The sequence below is a fragment of the Phragmites australis genome, chromosome 13 (assembly GCF_958298935.1).
Source record: "Phragmites australis chromosome 13, lpPhrAust1.1, whole genome shotgun sequence".
Lineage (NCBI taxonomy): Eukaryota > Viridiplantae > Streptophyta > Magnoliopsida > Poales > Poaceae > Phragmites > Phragmites australis.
The window spans coordinates 30,616,704-30,636,054 of NC_084933.1; the positions used below are offsets into that span (position 1 = coordinate 30,616,704).

General features: G+C 41.4%; 3 protein-coding genes across 4 annotated transcripts; all 3 read right to left on the reverse strand.

The window, feature by feature from the left end:
* Positions 1-5,021: 5,021 nt before the first annotated feature.
* On the reverse strand, positions 5,022-7,501 carry LOC133889737 (probable carboxylesterase Os04g0669500). Its single transcript, XM_062330200.1, has 6 exons — positions 7,168-7,501; positions 7,025-7,077; positions 6,820-6,943; positions 6,607-6,728; positions 5,505-5,612; positions 5,022-5,401 (listed from the first exon to the last, which is right to left on the reverse strand). The coding sequence occupies exons 1-6, from the start codon at positions 7,451-7,453 to the stop codon at positions 5,300-5,302; spliced, it is 795 nt and encodes a 264-aa protein (XP_062186184.1). The 5' UTR covers positions 7,454-7,501; the 3' UTR covers positions 5,022-5,299.
* Positions 7,502-7,993: 492 nt separating this feature from the next.
* LOC133889369 (probable inactive carboxylesterase Os04g0669700) lies at positions 7,994-13,064 on the reverse strand. 2 transcript variants are annotated; one of them, XM_062329905.1, is made up of 10 exons: positions 12,586-13,064; positions 12,438-12,490; positions 12,132-12,255; positions 11,645-11,766; positions 11,349-11,456; positions 10,661-10,777; positions 8,848-8,971; positions 8,639-8,760; positions 8,437-8,544; positions 7,994-8,271 (listed from the first exon to the last, which is right to left on the reverse strand). In XM_062329905.1, the coding sequence occupies exons 1-10, from the start codon at positions 12,758-12,760 to the stop codon at positions 8,227-8,229; spliced, it is 1,098 nt and encodes a 365-aa protein (XP_062185889.1). In that variant the 5' UTR covers positions 12,761-13,064; the 3' UTR covers positions 7,994-8,226. The 2 variants fall into 2 exon arrangements, with proteins under 2 accessions (XP_062185889.1, XP_062185888.1); XM_062329904.1 differs by having other exon boundaries at positions 7,994-8,302; positions 12,586-13,055.
* A 106-nt stretch (positions 13,065-13,170) lies between these two features.
* On the reverse strand, positions 13,171-16,189 carry LOC133889368 (methylthioribose kinase 1). Its single transcript, XM_062329903.1, has 6 exons — positions 15,885-16,189; positions 15,484-15,793; positions 15,198-15,372; positions 14,908-15,109; positions 14,154-14,365; positions 13,171-13,664 (listed from the first exon to the last, which is right to left on the reverse strand). The coding sequence occupies exons 1-6, from the start codon at positions 16,077-16,079 to the stop codon at positions 13,490-13,492; spliced, it is 1,269 nt and encodes a 422-aa protein (XP_062185887.1). The 5' UTR covers positions 16,080-16,189; the 3' UTR covers positions 13,171-13,489.
* Between the last annotated feature and the right edge of the window lie 3,162 nt (positions 16,190-19,351).

Sequence of the window (19,351 nt, forward strand, 5' to 3'; positions counted from 1 at the left end):
GATGAGCGGAAGAATATAACATTTACATTTATAGATATGGTTAGGTCTATGATGACATACTCAGATCTCCCTTTATCCTTTTGGGGTTAAGCTTTGCATACTGCTGTTTATTTATTGAATCATTCACCATCAAAAGCTGTCACAGTCACTCCTTACGAGTTGTGGGCTGCAAGAAAACTCTCACTTCGTCATTTAACTGTTTGGGGGTTGTAATGCTCAAATTAGAGTACCAAATTAGAATTGTACAAAGTTGTAACCTAAAAGCACACCAAAATTTTTTATTTGGTATTCTATGGATTCAAAAGGGTATCGGTTTTATGATTAAAAATGATAAAATGATAGAAAGTAAGAATACAATATTTCTATATTAGAATACACCTCTCCATGCTAAACATGCAAGGGTGGAATTATTGGCAACTCTACAAGAGCCATAGATGTATACATCTGGAATCAATTCAACTAATGAGTAAAATCAAACCCCAGGAGGAAACACAAGTCTAACTCCCAACACTAACATACTTAGAAGAAGTGGGAGGAATACACAAACACCTTCATATTTAGATGATTATTATGTGTTTATAGGGAAAATGCATTCTAAAATTTCAGATTTAGAGGAAGACCCAAAGACTTATAAAGAAGCCATTAGTTGTCCTCAATCAAAACCATGGGTGGAAGCAATACGAGAAGAATTAAACTCAATATGGAAGAATAAAATTTGAGAACTTGTTACTTTACCAAATAACCACAAGCTCATAGGGTGTAAATAGATATTTAAAAGGAAACTTAATACAATAGGCTAAGTGGAAAAATATAAGGCTAGGCTTGTTGCTAGAGGCTTTACACAAAGGGAAGGGGTTGACTTTGTGGAAACTTCTTCTCCTGTTGCAAAGTTTACTTCTATTCATTTTATTAGTCCTTTACCAACTTATTATGATCTTGAACTCCACCAAATAGATGTCAAAACTGTTTTTTCTTAATGGTCATTTGGAGGAGGAAATATATATGCTTCAGCCAAAAGGTTTTGCAAAAAAGGAAATGAAAATAAGGTTTGCAAATTGAATAGATCAATTTATGGTCTCAAACAAACTTCACATCAATGGTATATTCTTTTTGATAATGCTATCATATTATATGGTTTTTCAATGACGAAAGTTGATCATTGCATATATTCAGACGTTAATAAATTTACATTGATGGAAGTTAAAGCTTGGTTGTCTTCTCAATTTGATATGATAGATATGGGAGAAGTTTCCTATATTTTGAGAGTGGAAATACACAGAGATAGGAATCAATAACTTCTTGGTTTGTCCCAAAAATTTTATCTTCATAGTGTTTTAAAACGATTCTCTATGAAAAATTGCGAACCTGTTAATGTACCTTTGGTAAAGGGAACTAAACTCGGTAAGAAAATGTGTCTAAAAACTTTTGAGCAAAAAGATAGAATTATTAGCATTATTTATTCTTCAGCTTTGGGATGCCTTATGTATGTTATGTTATTCACGCTACCTGACCTTAGTCATGCTATTAGAATTCTTAGTAGATATAAAAAAACCTGAGAAAGAGTATCAGAAGCAAATAAACATGTACTGCGTTATGCTAAAGGAACTTTGGATTATTTATTATGTTGTAACAGTCATAATCTTCAACCGCAGGGCTATTTTGATGATGGTTGGTAAGGGGATCTGGATTATCAGAAATCTACTTGAGGTTATTTATTCACTTTTGGCAGGAGGTTCTATTTCTTGGTGTAACATGAAGTAGAATTTTGTTGCTCTTTCTTCTATGAAAGTTGAATATATTATTTTATTTGAGGCATTAAAGGAAGACGTATGACTAAAAGAATTTCTTGCATCAATTAAGGTCATGGAAAGTGCATCACAATTTGTCACTATTTTCTATGATAATTTGGTGACGATTAAGATTTTCAAAGATCCTAAATTTTACAGTAAAAGTAAACATATTGAGGGAAGATATCACTGTATTCGTGATGTAATAAATAGATTTAAGTCTGTTTATTTAGTTTATTTGGCTAGTATTAGTATGGTTGCAGATCCACTGACTAAGTTAGTTAGTTATAAATTATTTTCTCAGCATATTAGAGACATCAGCCTTCATTTTATTGATTGAAATGTTTTAGCTAAGCAGGAGATGTTGGACTTTTATGTGGCTTTCAATATTTATTCATGGCTATATATATTATGGTCCTTTTCTAGTCAACTCAATGTGGAAATATTTGTCTGGCTGTTGTATGTAACAGGTAATATTTGATGCGGAATTCAACTCAAGAAATTAATATTTGAGGTCCCGAGTATAACTGTACTGGAATACAGTAAAGGAATTGATAGAGATATACTATACTAAAATTTATATGTATACATGTTTTAACTCGGGTACATCACATGATGGAATAGCTAGGTTTGCTTTGCAAGATCGGCTCTGTAGGTTGTTAGCCCACATGATTGTATTGGAATTAATATCATATGCAATATGATCGTGGCACATAACTCACGTATATGTGCTAGAGACTAAAATATTGTAGATTCATATAATTGACATGTCTGATCGTAGTTTGTGATATGATTCAGAGTCTAACGATTTATCTAAAAATAGGTATAGCAACTAGAAGTAAAGTCTATAAATAAATCTTACCCTTAGCCTTATTATACATTGAGCGACATTATAGATAAGACAAAGAAATAAAAGATAGACCGTATAGCCCATAAACCCTAACCTACACTAGGAGCGGTTTGGTGGTTCGAAAAATACAGAGAAACTCACTGTCAATATGTCGTTTACTCGTGGACGGTGGTTAAACACTAGTACGATGCAAGTACACTACATATACTAGTATACTAATCCGAATATAATTTTATGCAAGAATAATAAAACCTCTAGATCGTCAATGTTTGAAGAGAAGATTCTCCGTCTTGTTGGATTAGAAAACGAGAGCATTTCGCACACAACGATGATACGCTGTCTAGGTATTGCAACCCTGTAGTCTTTAGTCTTTACGTTTATGCTCCTACGGTCCTGCTCCCTCTAATTCTAAATATAAGTATATGAGAACATAGACTCTTCGATATGATATTTTAACTGATTATATTTATATAATTATATTATTTTAAATATAAAGAGTTATATATTACAAATGTATTTTCATAATGAATCTAATAACATTAACGTTATGGTGTTAATATATATAATTTTTTTAGCTATTGATAATCAAAAATAGAAAAGTTTGATTCAGAACAAATCAAATAAATTTATATTTGAGATCAGAGTGAGTAATGATTGTTACCGCGGTTACCGGCTGGTCTCATGAACTTATATTTGAGAGCAGAGTAATGATTATTACCACAGTTACCAGCTGGTCTCATGCGTTTGCATGCCGCGATAAGTAGAGTTAGATAGAGAAGGTAGAACTGTGAATGGTAAAAAAAGAAGGAAAAACGTCGACGTGGTCGTGGCGAAGACGAGACAAGGTGATGGGCGATGGGGGACGGTAAGCACGAGGAGCGGGAGTAGGGAGACTTTGGCTTTTGTTCCCGTTGGTATCCTCGAAAGGCTGGGGCTGGGAGAATGCGTCGCGTTTTCTACTGCCTCTTCTCGTTTGTTTTCCGTGCTCGGCGTTGGCGTCTCCAACGCAAAGCTCCATCCTTCCCTCCCTCCTCCCATGAACCGCAGTTTTCTAGGGCAGCTCAAGCACAATTGCACAAATATCGTAACGTAAGCTGGTGGAACCGGTGGCCTAATTTGGGCCCTGCGCGCCCGGTGAGCCCGACAGGTTGTGGTCAGCAGTCCTAGCCTGAATCTGGAGGGACAGCTGACGCCACTCGTAGAATCTAGCAACCATTTTAGAACCAATCTAGCAACCTGCTTAAATCGTGTCAAGTCCGTAAGGAACACTTCGATTCTCACGGGAACGGAAATTTTGCTCCCATTCCAAACGGGGCCTTATGTCAAATTTCAGCAAAAGAACCCTACGTATTAGGTAGAGACGAACACTTTACACTGCTGAATTTATGTGGCTGCATTCTGGGCCTCGCATTCTTACGCGTGGAAGCATCCACCGTTCAACTTAGACCTATGGAAGTCGCTGTGCCGAAAAATGCAGAAAGCAACAACACGAAGCCAGGTAGTGGACAACTCGATAATAAGGCCAGGCCAGCAGAGTCCAAAGTGTCCAGCGGCCACAAGTCATCGTCCGTGATAGATCGTAAACCTTGAAATGGTCAGTGGTCAGCACAACTGCGCAAGGAAATGGTCCATGTGAATCGTTGAAAGGAAGTTGCCAATGAAGGGTAAAGACCAGGCGCTTCACGGCTATCGAAACTGAGGAAAGCGGCGATGCTCCCACCATTTAAAAATAGTGACATATTTTTTTTACCTCGATCTTTGAAATGAAATTTAACCAAGATTTTCTTATAAAATGTATTATTTATAGCTACAAAATCTATATAGTGTAAAACTATTTTGAATTGTAAATCTAATTGTATAATTTATATACACTGAAAATTCTTATAATTTAATTAAATATTAGTCAAAGTATAAAAAATTAACTTTTTCAAAAAAATAAATATATACTATTTCTGAACGTAGTTAGTACCTTGTGGCCGAGAGACAAATAGCAAGTATATGTCATGTCAGAACTTGGAATCAAGAGACGAAGTATGTTCACTAGACGGAAAACAAACTAGAGCTGCAGTCATTGTATGTGAGATGCCAGGCATATTAGAACTTCAGAGGTATGTTCAGAACATCCATAAAAGAATCCCACTATCTTGCTAACATCTTCTATGTGCCGTTCTCAGTCTCACGGTGTGTCACTGATAATCGATTGGAAACAGATGGAAGTGGATCAAATATAGGAATGAGATGCCAGGCATATTAGAACTTCAGAGGTATGTTCAGAACATCCATAAAAGAATCCCACTATTTTGCTAACATCTTCTATGTGCCGTTCTCAGTCTCACGGTGTGTCACTGATAATCGATTGGAAACAGATGGAAGTGGATCAAATATAGGAATCAAGGATGGATGGTATTAATAGACAGAGTCAATTAGAGAAACATAAGAGTATTTATTAAACTTCAACTCCAGGTGTAGTTGGCCAAACCTAAACAAATTCCAGGACCAAGTAGCCAAGTAGTCCATCGGTCCATCATATGTCCTTTGACATATTGATCTACTATATGAGAAGTCTCATATAGCAAGTTGAATGACGCAAAGTCAGAAAGATTGAATACAGCTTAAACATGGCAACATCCGCCAAGTTGCTATACTGGGGCAGAGGCCTAAATTAACCGTCCTTCTCCTGAGGGGCCTTTAGATGACTTCTGATCCATGACTCAAGATAATGCAGCTCTTCCTGGGAAATTGAGTGACCAAGATCTGGATATGCCTGTAAAATGCATATGATAACTTGGTAAGTTGGATAATCAGAGCTCATGTCGACATCAAAGATTCTCTGAAGAAGGAGATAAAAGGACCATGCAGAAATCTACCTTAAATTCACAATTAACACCTGCACTTTGCAAAAATGTTGGACCAGCTTGACCAGCTTCAAATAATACCGTTCTGTCAGCTATTCCATGTGACCAAAGAAATGGTGTCTGAAAAGTTAAAAGACTGTTATTAAAATTTAAACCAAAATAAACTAATGACCATATTAAGAATTCAAATTTCTTTCAAAATTATATTCTTACAGCAGAGGCCAAATGGTCCATCTAACATTCTTCAAGGTTGAATAACTGTGAGGCCAGTACTTTCCTTAATCTATTGGGTTAGTTTTTTCAGCAAGTCTGACAAGTGACTGCAGTCTGCCTGATTTCATTCAAATATTCTAAATCTCCCTCAAGGATTTATGCTATCATCATTACTGTGTAAATAAACATAATACTTGATTGGCTAAAATATGAGATTAGGTGCGGAATTTAGCTTCCATTATGCAATGTTCTATTGAATCTGTAAAATAACATTTTTCCTATCCTAAGTCCTAAGGTGGGGCCGCAGGGTCACATTTTTTTCCTCCTTGACTTAACTCTACTGGCACCCAAATTGATAGGTAAGGTTGCGCCATAATAGGCATATTGCAATATTTGATGTTTAGGAGGGAACTGCGAATATTAAATCTGAAGTACATACTTAGGAAAAGGTAAAGTTCAGACAGTGAATTTCATATGATAACATCCAGATAAGTCAAGTGCTGGAAAATTTAGCACTACAATTCAGCATCTTACTTAATTATCCAGATTGCTCACTGAAACACAACAATCCATAACCAGTGCAATTTAAATGGTTCTGTTTTAGGTGTATATGTAATCCATCTCGAATAGGAGAAATACTCAATACTTGTCACCTGATGGTTCCTAGGTATGGCCATGCCAACGTAGGTAGAGGTTCCAGCAGTGTTCGTTCGATGCGTACGAAAAGTTCTTTCAAATCAAAAGACAACAACAAGAACCCAAGAGAGCAAACATCATCAGCTACATCTCTTGTTGTTCAGCAATTTCCATCAACCTCAACATTTATGCTTGCTCACACCTTACAGTTGTGTTTGCGCATTAAACTTAATGAAAGGGAAACAGGGATGAAAGTATTGATTACCTTCCTTGCTTCAGGTGAAATCCTTTGAATGACTGACGAACCGAAAGGCACCCACCCGCTGAAAACGGCACCTCCGCCCAGCATCTTTGGATAGAGCAAAACACTTGCTAATGTCAGAGCACCTGCAGAATCACATTCCACTACTTAGCTCACAGCACACATTCTTCCTTCTCCACAAAACGATCCATCCAAACGCATCAATGATATTCTTACCTCCTTGGCTAAACCCACAAACAAATATATTCTCAGGGTGGATACCATCTGCTACTTCCCTGTCTATCATTGCGTGCACATTTTCCACAGCCTTGAGAACCCCACTCTCATCTTGCGGAGAACCCTACCCGTCAAGGTTTTAGCTCGATTAACATCTGATGTCACATTTACCTATGAATTTACAAACGGTAGTGGGTGAACTCACAGCAGTCATGGGCAGCTCATGGATATCGAACCACGACGGCATCACAGCACCATCTGCAATAGGGGGGAAATGCTCTTAGGTTAGCTCATGTTACCATGATGCAGCGTGGAGGTGGAGAAGAAGAGAAGGGAATGGATGCCCACGGTTGCAGGAGACGGGGGCGTGGGGGGCGGAGGGGAACGCCCACTTGGTGAGGCGGAACTCCTGGGCGGAGAAGAAGGTGCGGATGGGCTCGTTAGCCGGGCCGGAGTCGCCGAGGCCGTGCAGCCACAGCACGAAGCTTCGGTTGCGACTCGCCATGTGGGAGGAGGGGACGAGCTGGGCGGGGAGGCCGGGCGTCGGCGCGCGGCGGCGGAGGGAGGCGACGAGCAGGGCGGCTGCGGCGATGGCCGCGGCGAGGGTGATGAGGCGGCGGGCCAGGCTACTCATGGGTCATGGGCCGAAGCGTGCCGAAATGCGTCGCTGTTCGGCTAGGCTTTGCGCTGGGTAGGTAGTTGTACCAAATTTGAAAAACAATTCGATTTACGTCCCTCAACTATCGCAAAATTCTGATTTTACTCCCTCAATACCAATTATTATCATCCTCACACGGATAAAACCGGTTTTTTCCCGATTGGTTTGTACCCCGGTTATCGTAAAATTTAGTGATGTGGCAACAAGCGGAAAAAAAAAACCAGAGTGCAAACCACTCGAGGAGGAAATATAACTGGTTTTGTTAGTGTAGGGAGGTTCCATAAATGGTATTATGGTTGAGGGTGGTTGAGGGAGGCAAAACATACTTTTCCCACCAAATTTCTAGCATCTTCTTGAAAGAAAGAAAAAAATCGTCTTTGACTTTGTAATTTCCATAGAATTGTATTAGTTTAGGCATAAATCAACTAGCTGAATTGTATTAGTTTAGGCATCAAATCAAAAGCATCACGTTGCATAGACAAAAATTACGATGGCATTCAGCTACTAGTTGCATCATACAAAAATCACAAGACATTCATTAGACATTCATTAGGCAACCTATAAAATGTCATTCATGTGGGCCTGTAGCAAAGCAAATTGAAGTTTACAACCGATGTGCCACCTAAATATAGCAGCCATGAATTGAACTAGAAACTAAGGTATATTCATCAGAAGCAGCAGCAGCTACTGGAGATCCTTGTGGTGGGGTGATGATGATGGCCTTGTGGTTTCAGTTCCTGCAGAGATCCCTAAACGATCCTTGATCCATTGTTGAAAATACTGGAGCTCTTCATCTACCAATGAATGTCCAAGAGTGGGATAAGCCTGGTTATATGATTGGAAAAGGAGAAAGAAAACAAATTGAATTCAGCAAGTTTGAAAACGATCCCCAATGTTGAAAACAAATTGTTGGAAGTGAACTTTGACTACGGCTTCATATATATATATTTCATTCTTACCTTGAATTCGAAGGTCATGCCAAGCTCTTCTAAAAATGCACACCCAGCATGGCCCGCTTCAAACAGAACCAGCCCATCCGCCATTCCATGGAACCATAATACCGGTGTCTGCACGTTATCCAGAATCCATCGTTTACACTCGAGAGTCAAGAGAAGATGCAGTTCTGAAATGTTCGGCATAAAGATAGCTGATGGGTATTACCTTTCTAGCTTCAGACGACACCTTTTCAGCGAATGATTTACTCAGTGGAACTGAACCACTGAAGACAACACAGCCACCTAAAGTTTTTGGGTAGAGTAGAGCACTTGCTATGGCTAGAGCACCTAAGAAAATGAAAAAAAAAAACACAATTGTATTAGTACTATCTTGTGACCTCGAATGATGAGTGCAGATTAAGCTCAGCGATTTACCTCCTTGGCTCATCCCACAAACAAAAATGTTCGACGGACTCGTTCCAGCAGCTATTTCTTTGTCTAATAATTCATGCACCTGCTCAACAGCTCTAAGGACTTCTTTCTCGTCTCTAACGGTTTTCTAGAAAAAAAACATTGAAATCATAAAATGAAAGCCACAGTACTAATAGTAGAAATAGAAAGCAATTAGCTGGACAGAAAATGTGATTCTTTTATCTGTTTTTCATTTGAAAGCATAGCCTATAAAACGATAGAGTGTAACAGCAATCCACTGTATTCAGTATATTCAAGGTCGCACTATCATGTTACGCCTCTGATCAGCATCCTCTCTTTCTGTCCTTTAATCATGTGCTTCGTAATATTCCTATTTAAATTAACCTCCAAATAGCACCAGCACTATTGTTTTTAGCGAAAGCACTACCAGAATCGAATGTGTGGAGAACGCTTGATTTCTGAAGCATGCATGCATAATTGTGTACTCTAGACTCTACAGTCTCGGCAAATGCCATCACTCAAACAGGAGAAAAGCAATCTTCATTTGCGTAGCACAGGTACTGTGAATTGACAAATATATTGAAGCGAAAATACAAGTTACTGCAGTACATAAATACGTGTAGAATAACGGGCATTGGTCAATTACAGCAGTTATAGGAACCTCCGTGATGCCGAACCAAGCATTGATCACCGCATCACCTACAATAATATCACAATTGAGCAACGGAGTTATGGAGAGGAGTGCAATCTCTTCACGCGCGAGCATTGCAAAGAAGCCGTAAGCCGAAACAAGAAATTAGATCGCATCCTCATGCATCACGAGATTGAAGAAGAGCATGTGGTGTGGGCTATGGATCACCAAAATAGCAAAGAATAGCCGGGGTAGATGGGTTTGGGACTAGCGGGCGGTACCCACGCACCGTAGCAGGGGATGGGGATCGTGGACGCGGTGGGGAAGGACAGGCGGACGGAGGAGGCGAGGCCCGGGGCGGAGAAGTAGGGGCCGACCTGGGCGCAGCTCTCGGCGCCCGACCCGCCGGAGCCGTGCAGCCACAGCACGAAGCCGCCCGCCGAGGGAGGCGCCGCCATCCGTACGCGCGAGGGCAGAGTTAGTTGGTGGTACCAGCGAATCAGTTTGGATTTGAGACTTGGCAGAGGCCCCCGCCCCCCGGCGCGTGTTGCCGGTTTTGTTGGTGGGTGAGGGATCAGAATCACCTCGTTGGTATGTGCCGTGTGGCGTGGGATTGTGGGAACTGCCGCCTGCGAACCTGGCTGCAGATGACGCCCCGCGCGCGTCGCGTTGTTGGCGAGCTTTTTATTTTTATATTACAAAAATAAAAAATTATAAAAATAGATCTCCGTTTAAAAAAATTACAAAAATAAGCTACCCTTTAACCCATCTAACACATGATAGGTTCAAAAGAAACAAAAATAAAAAATATTACATCCTATTGCCCTCAAAATTTATAATAATATCGAAATAGTCATGAAAAATTCTGAAAACAATTGATAGCGTAGAAGATACTATGATCTAGCTTAAAAAATAATTCAGAAAAAAATATAAATTTAAACAAGAATATGATCTATACAATAAAAATAATTGTTTGAGTTAAAATTTCTTGAAAAGCTAGATTATAGCATAAGTCCGTAGGGAGTCAGTATACTGGTTTGAATCGAGGTATCAAACAAATCTGATGCATCACATCACACACGCTCACAGAACGCGGCACTAGCATCAATTTACATCACTTGAGGCGATCGAAACAGCAAACTATTTGGAGAAGAAGTTGAGGACTCCGCAAGAAAACTTGCTCACCGACGGCCCACCCCGCTTGAGGCCTTTTCCGTGCTCGTTCAGGATGTCGTCTGCCGCCCATCGCTCACAGTACTCCAGTTCGTAGGGCGCCAGCGTATGCCCAAGCCTCTCGTACACCTATACATCCATTTACGACAGCATCAAACGACATAGAATAGCAGCGTCAGCTAACCAACCAACAAATGTAGAGGAATATCATCGTTACCACCTCTTTTCAGTTTTCTAACGGATTTTTTTAGAGTACTCCCAAATTAATATGGACCGACCATCCATCTGCTTTGATCTAAAGGACAAGATTAAACAAGATAAACTATTACCTCCTAGGTCCCCAGTTAACCGGCCGCAATAGGGATTAAAATTTCGTATGAAATATCTAATTTTGAAAAAAAAAATTATTGACATGCGGGACTCACGGAGGAGAGGACGAAAAATGATTAAAATTTTGATGAAATTTCACAAATTTTGGCCATTTCGCCGGTGAAAAAAATATTAAAACAAAATTGAAATCACTATGTGCAACCAGTTAGTCGATAATGACAATTTTAATTACATCACCTAATAAGAAAAATGGACGGTCTAGATTTGCTGACTCGTCTTACCCCCTAGGAGGTAAGAGAAGGTAATTTCTAACACATTATTTACCTGCTGGTGGTTGAGCGTATGATGAAACTAGAACTGTGTACTGTACCTTGAATTCGCAGGTCATGCCAAGTCCTCGCAAGAATTTGACTCCATCTCGCCCTGCCTCGATTGGGACTAGCGAGTCAGCTCCCCCATGGATCCACAAAACGGGCGTCTGCAAGTCATGACATGTAATATCACGAATTATACTGCAGCAAATGAAGGAGTCACTCATCTATCAGACAATATCGATGGGATCACCAAGCAAGTATTTCAATGAGCAAGAAACAGAGATCAATTGCAACTAATTAGGAGCATCTTCCCTGCAGTAATCACACTGAGATATAAATGAAGTAGTACTACCTTCTTTGCTTCGGCTGTAACTCTGTCAGCAAAAGAGGAGCCGAAGGGAAGGAAGCCACTGAAGACTGCACAACCGCCCAGAGTTTTGGGGTATAGCAAGACGCTTGTAATGCTTAAGGCACCTGCAATATGTTGTACATATTTACTACGTTTTAACCGATTGAAATCAGAGATTTGTTTCACTTGATGTGTTATTCATCCGATCATTCGATCGTGCGTCTGTCTTTTGATATGTACTTAATCAGGGATTTTTGTCTAGCATGCAACAGAAAATTATATATATTTTTACTATAAAAAAATATTGTTCACTTGTGAATTAGTTTTTTTTATCAAATATTAGATCTTTATTTAACGGTTGCTGTTGTCAAGTGAAAAATAACTTGTTTTCACTTGATTGAAAATTAGTGACTCCCTATGTTGTATCATGAGTGAGCATGGTCTAGTTCATAAGAATAACAAGAACTAAAGGCAGGGCGGGTTGATCTACCTCCTTGGCTAAGTCCAAAAACGAATACGTCTCCCGGGTTTGTTCCAGCAGCAATTTCTCTGTCGATCATGGTATGCACGCTCTGAACAGCTCTCAGCACATCCTCCTCATCCCTTACAGACTTCTGCGCACAGCAAGGTGAAGAGTGAGCATTGGTTTCATACGGATCATGGGTAAACAAGCAATCTATCAAATGCTGGAGAAATCAAATTCATTTGTATCTCCACAGCCAAACACAAACAGAAACAGGGGACCAAAAAGAATCCAAATCATTTGCATAAGTTGCATGAGTAACAGATATCTTACCGACGTAATGGGAGCGTCATGGATGTCGAACCACGAAGGCATCAGCATACCACCTGAGAATCAAACACGGGAATTGCACTTAACACCAACGAGCAAGCGGCGTACAGTTTGAGCAGGACAGTTAGGCCAAGCGTGTGATAGCACGCACGGTTGCAAGTGACGGGGGAGGTGGGCGCGGTGGGGAAGGCCCAGCGGGTGTTGGTGAAGGCGGCCGCGGAGAAGTGGTCGGCGACGAACTCGTTGGCGCGGCCGCAATCGCCGAGGCCGTGCAGCCACACCGCGAAGCCGCACCCGCGCGCCCTCGCGGCGCCCGGCTCCTCCATCGGAGTTGGCAGACGACGCCCCGGCGAGGCAACCGTTGACGACAGCTTGAGGAGGAGAAGATGGCGCGAGGGAGCTAAACTACTCACTTTACTTCTTCCCTGTAACAATCAACGCCATCGATCGTCTGATCGTCTCCATTGATGGAGTATTTGATAGCCAGGTTCTACTGAATTTCCGTGACGCGCATTGACTAGCGAGAGCGAGTTGACTTTGACCGCATCCCCCTGATACATCTCGCCTGTATAGATACTGAAGCTGTCCTAGAACAGCATCAGCTAGTGGCCTGAAGTTCTGAACAGCAGCTAGATGTATCATGTACACCACATGAACATCGACGGGTCTTATTACCAATATCAAGATGAAAAAATCGAATGCTTCTCTTTGACAGAAAACAATAACAAGGTAATACTTGCCAAAAACTATTAGAACAAAATTTATTGGAAATACACACGTCTATATCTATTGAGATAAACGTGGAGATATCTCGTACATTTTATTGTTCAGCTCCTCGCTATGCTGGAAGATTTTACACTAGTAGTGTACACAGCTCAAACTAGAAAGGGACCAGACATGTTGGTTTTTCATCATAATCCCAATACTGAAAAGCACAAATAAGCATCCAATAGTGCTTTAGAACAAACTATTTATCAATACTCAAGTGTGCATAGTGGACCATGGTAACTGACGGAGATATGTCTCCTCAAATGCCAAACAGATGGCTCGCCTTCTCAGTCCTGACCAAACGATTGAACATGCACAATGACTTGCTCGATGTTATCAAACTGCCGTCTTCCCTTCAGGATTGTCTTTGCACAATTGAGGACGGCACGCTCACACTGTGCTCTCTTGCTGGCATCCTTAATTGACTCAAGATCCTCAACATGAGCAATCCCAACTATTCTCCTATATACGAAAGATCCAAGTTCAGGGAAAAATATTCAAGTGGGAATCATGCGTAAGACAAAATAATATGAGTAGAGTCATAGAGTTTGAAACTGATGTCAAAATGTGACTTATATTTCTTTTGAGCAGGCATTTTCCGTTTCAAAAGGAAAAGAACAAATATTTTGTGAATTATATATAATTCTTTTGCTGCACAGCATTCCTGAACTGCCCCAAATCTAACCAGCTTTTTTACTTCTCAGCTGCATTCATCAAATCTGTCTTCATAAAATTTTGTTTTATGATTCACCATTGTGAAAAAGAGATGCTACATCGAAGCTATAATCTACAGCCTTTTTATTGGCTGGCCTTAGTATGGTTTTGAGTCATTTCAGTCAAAAAGGTAGCTTTGATATCTCATTGCTATCCACGAGAAATGAGAGAGTGAGTTTATTTAGAAAATTTCTTTTTCAAGAAAAAATATTATTTAAAATTCTACTTTGGAGCTACCTGATCATTTTGGCTGCACCAAATCCAAGGCTATCATGAAATAGGTTCGTCATGTACTTCTTCTGCGCAAGGCTCAACAGGTCTGAGTTGTATATATCGGGCAGGTATGCCTCCCCATTCCCTTCTTTGTGTTTATTCCATAGTTCAACAAACTTCTTATGGAACAAATTCCATGACTCTTCAATTGTCTTCAAGATCCATTTCTTGTAAGCCTGCAAAAGATAGGCAACACTTAGTTCATGACTGGAACATCATGAAAATAGTTTCTGAATGTTACATGCTGCGCATGCATTGTTCTATATAATTAACTGGCACTTCTGCCACTGCCATAAAGTTATTCAACTCATGGCATATTTTGGGGTGGTAAAATTTTTGTCTGCCAAGCACCCTCCTCTTTATGCTAAACATGACAGCTTGATTATCCCATTTTCAAAAAATCGGTTCTTTATTCTCATACAAGACGTAAGCATCATATTCCAAACATCTATCCTACTGAACTTCTGAAAATAAAAAGTAGGCTTGAAGACATGTGGTTGACATTACCTTAGTAGTGTTGAAACAAGCTAAACCACACAAATAACCCAGCTATGTTCAACACCAATAAACCATTAAATATTTTTGGTGGATCAGGTACCCACAAAAGTCACTGTTAAGTAACTGAAATGCTTTATGCCGTATCAGAAGATCACATACTGATACTGCTATTGGAGTTATAAAGGATGCAAAAATAACAAACTAACAGATTTATACATACTTTACGATCATTTGCTTGATCAGCATGTCCATCCTGTGCGTAGTATGCCAAAATCAGGTTTCCTAGGAAGGCCCCAATGTCAAAACCCATTGGCCCGTAGAACCCAAACTCTGGATCAATAACTTGAGTCGAATCTGGGGTCACCATGATAGAACCGGTATGGAGATCGCCATGAATCAGAGCCTGAGCTCTCTCGATAAACCTGCAGTTGCGAGTCAAATAAGTCACGTTTTCCATGTAAAGAAACAAAACAGACATAACATTGATTTTGTATTTACTGAGCTAATTACATTGATTTCAGTTCAGCTACTTCCAACTTCAGTGCATCATCCTCTCGAACTGCCTCAGCATCTTTGTCAAGATAAGGTGAGGTCCACCGATTAAATTTGGAAACCCTGTATGGGTCCGAGAACACAACTTGCTCCGTGAGCCTACACATCTCCGCATTCGCACTGTATTGAGCAACTGCAATCCACAGCACGTTACATGCCATCAGGTTGATACACTTCTTTTCCCCCTTTTTACAGGCATACCGATTAAATTGTGAGTTAACAAGTCAACGTGCAAGCAACTCACCTCCTTTCTTATGATCCGTGGTGTTGTTACAGAGGAGGGAAGTGAAGAAGAGCGTCTTGGCCATGTAATCCGACATGTGGTCGGCGAGCAGCGGGTACTCGACGCCGGCTATGAGGCCCTTGCGGAGGATGATGTGTGGTGGCTCGATGTAGCGCATCCCGATGAGCGACATGTCCCGATCGAAGTGGTAGACCTCCGGCACGTGGTCCGGGCACAGGCGGCCGTGCTCCCGCAGCGCCGAGGCCTCGAAGTAGGCGCGTTCCCTCGTCATCGGCCACGAGTCCCCCACGCAGCGCACGTACGGGAGCGCCTGCGTTCCATTTTACCCGCGCCAACGCCGTCAGGTGAAGATTAATTTGCACAAGCGTTGTGGTGACGGTGAGCTGAGCTGAGGGTAGGACCTGCTTGACGACGATGGCGCCGGCGTCGGAGAGCACGATGTAGACGAAGTTGAGGTTGCCGTCGCCGACCTCCTTGACTGTGATGGAGTCGAGGCGGTTGCCAAGGCGGGCGGCGAGGGCGGGCGTGGCCTTGATGTAGGCCACCAGGGCCGCCTCGTCGAGCGGGCGGAAGCCCTGCTCCATCTCCGCGGTCATGGCTGACTGGTACGGACGCCGCCCAAGAAGAGAGGAGAGTGTGGACAGAGGTCGGGAGATGTGTGGGTGGCGGGTTGGGGAATTTGTTGTATCCGGTGGGAGTTTATGAGGAACGGCGGAGCGGTTCTCTGAACCTGGACTTGTTTGGGCACCTCTTATTCTCTCGCCGGGTTTTTTTTTTTAATTAACCGGTGGTCACCATTTATCGGATCTATCAAAACAAAGTTAAAAAGAATTCAAATAAAATTTCAGTAAACACGCTAAAAAATTTCTAGCGGAGTTTACAGACAAACCGAATATATCATGTATATTTGTCGAAATTTTTTCCATGCTAGTCGATCACAATCTTTTTGTGTGGGCCTTACGCCTCGGCACAAGTATTCAAACACAGTAAGATGATAAGGTGGAATATGACCGATCAGTTGGCGGCATGCATCACGCTGATCTTTTCAGTAAGAGGAACTCCACTTCTGCCGGCCCTACTTGATCCAATCCTTGCGTCATTTTGCGAACAGCATGGAAGCATTTCGTATCCAAAAAACAGCACGAATGTGGTTGCTTCTAGCAAGAAAGCGGCACGAAACAACCTTGTTCCGAAACACCATACATTAGAAAATTAATTGGCACAGAAAATTTTGTAATGCATGATCTCACACAGCTTTTGATCGTACATGGTAAGAGTGTAAGACGTGCCACGGTGGCGGTCCAACTCGCCACGTGTGCATATAGGACGGTCAAAAATGCTAAGCTCGGTTTGACCAAGAGTGATTGGTAAAGGTGCTCGGTTCGAATGAGTAAACAAGCTCGATCGGTTTGATTAGACTCCAAACTTAATTTAATTGAGCTTATATCATCGAGTTTACTTTTTTTCATTAGGGAGGCTCCACAAACTCAACAGAGGGCGCATCTGAGGGATCAGTGCTCGAACCCAGATCACCGATCTTAGAGCTTATATTATCGAGTTTACTTAGCCAACAGTACCAAGTTTGTTCAATTTGAGTTCGAGTGGTGTGTAGCTAAGTATGAAACACCCCTCGTTTATACCCTACCAAACTTACTCAAAGTTATTCTGGTTTTGACCGAAAACAATCTCGAACTCCAAGACCTCCTCTAGCCTACACTCACTGAAAGCCCTGATAGAGTCGGCTTCACCCTGTGCGTGCGTGCGAGGTGACCATGGCAGCAGCAAAGGAGCAGTAGCGGATGGAGAAGAACACGTACGATGCTCATCCATCTCTTTCTCCATCTTCTTTTTTCTTTTCCACCTCCTCTTTTGCTTCTTATCCCTCTTTATTTTCTTCTTTCTCTCCCTCACTCATGACAAAAAAAAAATGTTGGAAGGCTCAGGAGTGCTTACATTAGCTGCCAAGCAGTAGGAACTGGACCCCAGATATGCCCTTGCAAAGAGCTATGATATATGTAGAGAAGTACTCTAAATGATTAATTATGGGAACAATGAGATTGGCTCAGATGGAGTAATGAATGTTTGATTTGCATCCCAAACTAGGTCCTAACTAGAGATGGAAACGACCAGGCTCTGCTCAGTCAATTAATCGAGCTGAAATACAGACTTGGCTCGGGCTCGATAGAGGCTCGAGCCAGTTCAGCTGGCTCACGAGCCATATGTGTTTGATACCTTACGAGCCATGTGTGTTTGATACTTTACTGACGATAATTAAGCATGCATGAATGATAACTAAGCCAGGTTCTGTTGATCTGGTGCATGCATTACTACATTAGCTACTAGACAATAACTAAGCCAAAAAACAGGGCGATGAGCAGATTTCCATACTAGAACAAGTTTCAATTACACAAGAATCCATCAATTTAGCACTCTTTTACCCCGAGGAACTAATTATGCAAGAATCAACCTTAGGAATTTAAGAAGATGCATTCGTTCTTCAAGAAATTAACAAACGATAACATGTTTGAAACGGTATAAGAACCAAACGCATTAGTTCAAGTAATAATAAAACATTCAACCTAGTGAGTACCTTGGCGGAATAGAACCTGATGAAAGCCCAGGATGCGGTGTCCGACATCGCCATCGCCTCTAGCTGAGCATCGCAGGACTAGGCGTAGTAGGGTGGTGTCGACGGACACACCGCCTACTCCGTCGGGACAGAAGGCTCCCTTCTGGCTCACCCCAAATCAACGCTTGAAGCCACCGCCACGACTGCTGCTCACCACTAGGGTGGTCCCGTTGGCCGCCACGGTATCTCCCATAGAACCTTCGTCCGCATACCATCCTCTGGACCCACATCGGAGGAGCCTAGGTTTTGTGAAGATGGCCAGAAAGGAAGGTGTGGGACATCCAAATCTGGTGGAGACACAACCATGGCGTGAAAAAGTGTGTTACGAGAACAGGTGAAGAGAATTGTGAAACTCAAAGAGAGCAAGTGAGAGAGGGAGGTGAGCGCATCAATGACCCCCTGCAGGTGCGCTCACCCCGCATGCACCTTGCTAAAGGCATAGTGTTGGGGCGGTTAGACCCGTGATCAAGCCATTGAGCCACTTGTGAGCCAAATCGGACTCGTTTGGGCACCGTGCTGCAAAGGTGGCTTGGACTCGACTCGTTTGGCTATCGAGCCAAGTCAAAATCTATTCAAACTCAAGCTGATTCATGCGTCTTGAGCTTTATTTCCGATTCTAGTCATAACTAAAGATTTGGTAAAATAAAAAAATATATATTGTAATCATGTTTGCCCTCCCCCATCACGCTAAAATTTCTAGCACTAAAACGTTGCCACTATGTGAGTCTTAATTCATTGATTCAATTGCGAGGAATTCGATGTACGAATCAAAATCACAATTTAAACCATTTTTCTTTCGTTTTCAAATCACAAATTACAAATCGGAGTACAATTTTAAGTCTTTAGTGAGTTATGTCTTATTTACCTATACTCTTAACCCGCATGTGAATGACAATCACTCGTGTCGTTTCTAAATTCAATTCGTCTAACGTATTGTCCTCTAAGACTATCTCCAACGGTTTTTTTTTAGGGACCAGAATTCCTTTATAATAGGATTTTCGTTTCCTTCAGCGTTTCAACAGTTTCTCTTCACGGTTTCTATCACAAAGAGATTCTTAGTGTCATTCCCTCTAGGACGGGATTTTCTCTCATTTTCTTTCGCGATTCCTCCGATAGAAAATTGTTAGAGATAAGAGAAAATAAAGGGAATAAGAACGAAAAAGAGAATAAAAAATAAAATAAAAAGAAAAAAATATGATTAGAAATGATCTAACATGATCACTAACACATAAACCCATT